Source organism: Limulus polyphemus, unplaced genomic scaffold (assembly GCF_000517525.1).
Source record: "Limulus polyphemus unplaced genomic scaffold, Limulus_polyphemus-2.1.2 Scaffold521, whole genome shotgun sequence".
NCBI classification, from domain to species: Eukaryota; Metazoa; Arthropoda; class Merostomata; order Xiphosura; family Limulidae; genus Limulus; species Limulus polyphemus.
In genome coordinates, this window is record NW_013666131.1 from 386,077 (window position 1) to 391,746 (window position 5,670).

General features: G+C 28.7%; 1 protein-coding gene across 6 annotated transcripts in view; it reads left to right on the top strand.

Moving 5' to 3' along the window:
* LOC106458840 (band 4.1-like protein 3) overlaps positions 1–5,670 on the top strand; it is a 198,313-nt gene that overhangs the window by 170,682 nt on the left and 21,961 nt on the right. For all 6 annotated transcript variants that reach the window (XM_013918392.2, XM_022385187.1, XM_022385189.1 and 3 more), the window contains one exon: positions 4,058–4,312. In XM_013918392.2, the coding sequence (XP_013773846.1) occupies positions 4,058–4,312 (255 nt within the window). The remainder of the gene's footprint in view (positions 1–4,057; positions 4,313–5,670) is intronic.

Genomic DNA, 5,670 nt, shown 5'->3' on the forward strand with positions numbered 1-5,670 from the left:
TTATTGTTATTAACTTTATTTTTCTAGTTTATTTTAGTAAAATTATACTATTTGTCAATTTGTATTTGATAATTACTAAAAATAATTCTATAAATAACTATTAAATCTTACCAAGAAATAACTTTGTAGAGGTAGATATAAATCAACTACAATTAATAATCCTTCCCACCCCAGTGACTCAGTGGTAAGACTTAGCCTGCTGTGACAAGTTCCCCAGTATATTTTAATTTAAAGTATTTGGTCAACTGTGTATTAGAAACAAGGACTTCAGCCAGTAATTCATAGGCTCTGTGGAAAATAAATATGCTATATTAGGAGGAGAAAAAACAGTGCATATTTGCTAAAAGAACAGATATGAAACAAAAAAACTGAAAGTAACTTAATTTCTGATTTAATAGAATGTATGTTTTAGTAATGACCTGTTACAGTGCATTATACTAATGTTTGATAGTAATAATAACATAAAAAATTCTATCTTCTTATCTACCCTAAGTTTTCCTTGCATTGTTATCACAAACACATACTTAATTTTTTTGGCTTAATTTACAAAAACTAAAATGTAATGAGGGTACAGATCTGTGGAATCAGCAGTTTGCTGATTCAAAATAGTAAATTGTTTGTTATTCATCTTGCATTACAATATTGTTGTTTACAAAATAATGACTGATTTTATCATTTTATACCTATGTTCTGTTTACCACCACATGGTTGATCACCTCAATACAGCTGTGTTCATATAAAATGTTAACTAGTGATCTCTCTAGTCACAGTTATACTTAGTATTTTTCTTAGTTATAAGTGTCATGAAATTTTGCTTATTTATCAACAAAAATCTAGTAGTTTTAGTATAGTTTTTTGTGTAAGTTTAGAGGGAGAAACATGTGGAACACTATTAATTGTATTTTCATCTTGTTACAGGTTTAGAACTACATTGTGTGTGTGAGATACATCTTTATGTACAGTTGCTTAGGATTTAAAAAAATAACTATGTTATTGAACTTGAAGACAAGGTTTCCTCTAGCTTTTCATTTTTTCCCCACCACTTTTACCAAATGAATTTTTTGAGCCACTTATTTTTAGCTCAGTTTGATATGTTAATTCTGACTGTGTTTCAACAATATTAACTCAAAAGTATTATAGAATCAATACTCTGTTATTATCTAATATTTATATAGTGTAATTCTTAATGAAAGATGAAAAAATATTCAAATTTTCATTTCAGTACAGCTGTGAGTTTTTCTTGTAAACAGCAAATTTATCAGTTTTAAATATTTTTTTGATATACCCATGCTAAAGAAAAGCTTTATTTTTGCCCAGAAACTATCACCACTTAAGAAATATTATCCATGTTTGATTTTCAAGCAATTCTGTCTAGTTTTTTACAGGCCTTGGCTGTCACCAAGTTCAAATATGACTGGATAGAGTAAAAGTTAGACTTTTTACATCATAGTAGAGTAAATAAAGTGATTTGAGCAGTCGTTTAAGAACAAATGACAGAGCTGGAAATGTATTTTTAGATTTTTGAAATGTTCTTTTCATTGTTGAAAGTGTTTGATAAATAGTATCTGATTGAAAACAACAGAAATTTTCTTCAATGAGAAAACATATTCTGATGACTCATATCCTTATTTATTGAATATTATTTTTATATTTGTCCTATTCAAACAATGCTCATAGATAAATTGGCTAACTGGATAATTAATTATTTCTAATTGCATTTGTGTTATGTTTTAAATAGAAATATTATTACCATTATCAGTGAAACTGAAATATGTTTTCATAAATTGATTTATAAAAGATCAGTGTGGGACTAATGCATATTTTAAAAACAAACAAAATCATGACCTCATGGTATCTTGACATTATTGATTCACAAAGTGGGGAAATGCTCAGTTGAACTTTGAAAAAATTTTGTGTCAAAAGTTTTATCTAAACATATTCTTTTTACAAAATGCTCAAATAATGAATGGCAAAAGATGTATGTCATATTAACCCTATCACTATGGGTATTCTTTACTGCGCATGACTCGAGGTTTTAGTGTCTTACATTCAAAATTTTATGAAACTACATTTTGCTTATATTATACCAACTAGAATAGCATAAAATCATAGCTAATAATCCATATTTTAATAGTATATAAGTTTTAAATTCTTCATTCTACAAGGCAATATTTAAAAAAATCCCAAATGACACATTTTGTCTTAGCATGTCATCTTCCCTATTTTATCCACCACCCCTCGAAAAAGTACAAAATTAAGCATTAATTACTGTCTATAAAATCGTCATTGCTCAGACAAACCATAATTTTTATAGTCTTCTATTTTGTTTGGTTACAGAGCTATCGAATAGAAAATCAGAACCCTCCTGCCACGCATATTGTATAACCTTATGTTCTGAAGGGTTAAATGTCAATTTCACTCAGAGTATCAACATTGGTCAAATGAGAAAGTTAGCGACTAGCTTGGATGAATTTGTAACGATTCTTGTCACATTGTTAGAAAGCCAGAAAAATTTTGAGAAATAAGGGAATTTGTCTACTTTATGTATGTTATTAGTCTATATTCTTTGGTGCATTATTTAATTAAATAAATATTAAGTGCATTACTATCATCAGTGTAAAAAAATTAAAGTCGAAGAGAGTTAACAATGAACAGCAAGAAAAAAGAGGATTGGTTAAGTACTTTATTTCTTGTTTTTCATGTTTATTCTTTATGTATAATTATAAAAGTACTAAAATGTAACAATAGGGATCCTTTTAGGTTAAAGATTCGATTAGGTAAAAGAAATAATAATAATATTATAATAAAAATGTTTCACAAGGCACACAGTAAGCGAGCAACTCGTTGGTAATTAATTCATTAGCGAAACATGAGCTGCACATTCCCTGTGTGATTTACAAATTATAATGGCATATATAGTAGTTAGACACTGTTCAAAGGGCAATAAAACAATAGAATTTAATTACAAATAGATGTATACTGTTATAAACTTAGAACTACTTAGGATAAATGAGTCTAGTTTCATGTTACAATTTGAAGTCACTCTAGAAAGAAAAAAGGGCAATTTGGGTTTATTTCGGTTTTTTTATTTCTTTTTATTTTATTTCTTTTTGGTTGGTATAAAGTTTTACTGAAAAAAAACGTTTGAAATTATTTAGGTACTTTTAGGGATTACACAAAGGAAATTTGAGATGAATAAAAGTATTTTTAATTTCACATGAAAATTACTTTGCACAGGGACTATTCAAAGCAAATACTCAATATATTCATGGACAGATCTTTATTTTATTAAAAATACTTCATTTAAAAATATGATTTTTTGTATGTGAAATACTGATAATATTAATTGAAAGACTGTCAAAGTTTGTGAAGATATACACACTGTATTGAAAATTAGAAGTATTAAATCTATAAAGACTTTAAATGAGTACAAAGAGGTCACATGGTTGGTCAAATTGACCAAGCCTGTGTTGAGAGAGTTAAATAAAAGGTAGTTCATAAATGATTTAAGAAACAACAAAACTAGCTGTAAATAATAGAAAGATTAATCTCATGTGTGAGTAATTAATTGATGACCCTGACAGTTGTTTGGCAAATATTAAGAGTTGTCCATCTTTAGATAGAATTGAGCCCATTGCCTGGCCTTTTGTTTTTTTATAGTATTTATCTTCATGTTGAAATTACATTGTGTTGATACAGCATGAGTTTTATTATCGTAGAGTTTATCAGTTTGGTGTGCTCCTTGAATGTTGTATAATTTTCAAGCTGTTGGTGAAACATTTGTATTGTTTCAGATGTAGATACATTGATGGGTAGGTTAGATAAATCAAAACTGTTTGCTATGTCATAGTTGTTTTTATAATCTCTATAAAGTGGACTGAGTTCTTAAAATGTGTGGATATTTTATCTGTAAGTGATGATATTATATCTTCAAGATGTCTAAGTAAGTGGTGGCATGATCATCATATCTTTAGGTTTGTGTTTTACTTAATTTCTTGCTTTTAGTATACATACAAAATGCTTTTGATATCTTTTTTTTTCTCATTATATTATGCAGCCAGCCATTGTCAAAACTGAGACAGTAAAGTATGACCCTAATGCACTGGGTAGTGCACAAAAAAGCACAAAAAATGTTCCTGTTGTTGCCACAGAAACCAGGAAAGTGAGCTATCCTGTAGAGCAGCTTCCTACCAGCAACTATCCATCAGTCACTTCTGCTACAGTTATTAGTACCCCTTATGGAGGAGGAGAAGGAGAAATTGTCAGCTCCTCAACAGTTTCTAGCAAAACAAGAACAGTAGAAACAATTACTGTAAGTTCAGAATTAATACAAGTTTAGAAATGTTTAGAATATTAACTTTATTTTGTTGTTTGTTACAGCCTAACATTAATAAATCAGTCAGCTAGTGGGCTAACTCTTTCCTTCTCAGAGCACTATAAGTGAAATTAGATATAAATTATATTTTTTTTTATACCTTTATCAAAACAAATGTTAACATATGTAAAAACAAAATTTTAATTCTGAGCATTTCAGTTATAGTCTAATTTTCTAGGTGATTTCAGAGGAGAGATCAGACAGAATACTTAAAACTTATTGATGTCTTTTGCCTTCATAAAACACCTGAGATGCTGGGCTGAAAATTGGTAAACAAGTTGTATAATGCAATTTGATTTAGTTTTAGCACTAAGTTTTAAAGGTATGATATGAAATATTTTGGACATTTAAACTGTACCTCTATGAATAATCTTTAATAAATCATGCAATACACTTGAGTACATTGGTTGTAATTATTCCTTCATCTAATGTCAACATATGTAAGATATTTATAAAAGAAATCATGTAAAGATGAATCAAGAAAGAAAGGCATAATTGCTTTATTCTAAGATTAACAAGCAAGTTATGGCCCAGTGGTTAGCTAACCAGGTTAAGGATCTAAAGGTTTGAGCCAAGATATTCTACCAAACACAATACACTCTGTCTTTCAACTTGTGACAGTCAGTTCTACTGTTTGTTTGAGAGTACCTGCACATTATATGGTGTATACTTCTGACCTAACTGGTTGCCCTTCCTCTGGTTAGCAGTTCTAAATTAGATATGGCAATGTCAAACGTTAAAAGTTTGGCCTGGCCCTTTAGCCAAGTGTTCTATAAGATACTGTTCAAGTTGAAAATACCAATAATACTGAGGTTAAGAAGGTTACATCCAAGTCTGTTTTGGTTGTATGTTTGTAAAGTAAATTCTTAAAATATTTCATTACTAGTCCAGAACTTACCAAATCAGTTTCATAAACTTAAATTTGTTGTATTTGATTTTCTACCAGAAAATAAATTTTTGTATAGGCGTGTATATATATTTAACTTTTCCTCTAATAGAATTAAGGTAAAAAGTTACAAAATTTTGAACATTAAACACTTTTTGATTTTTCAAAATTTTGTGAATATATATATATTGTCATAATAATGGGAGTTACTATAATAAACTTTTTTTCATTACACAAACACTAAAGCTTTTGTTCTGCAACACAGGAATGTACTTGTATGTGCTGTTTGTGTGTCAGGCTCTTTTTAGGTTATTCTGGGATTGACGTATAATTTACTAACTTGTTAAAATACTGGTTTAATAAAGTATTTTTGATTATATATATATATATATATATATGAAGTTTAAAA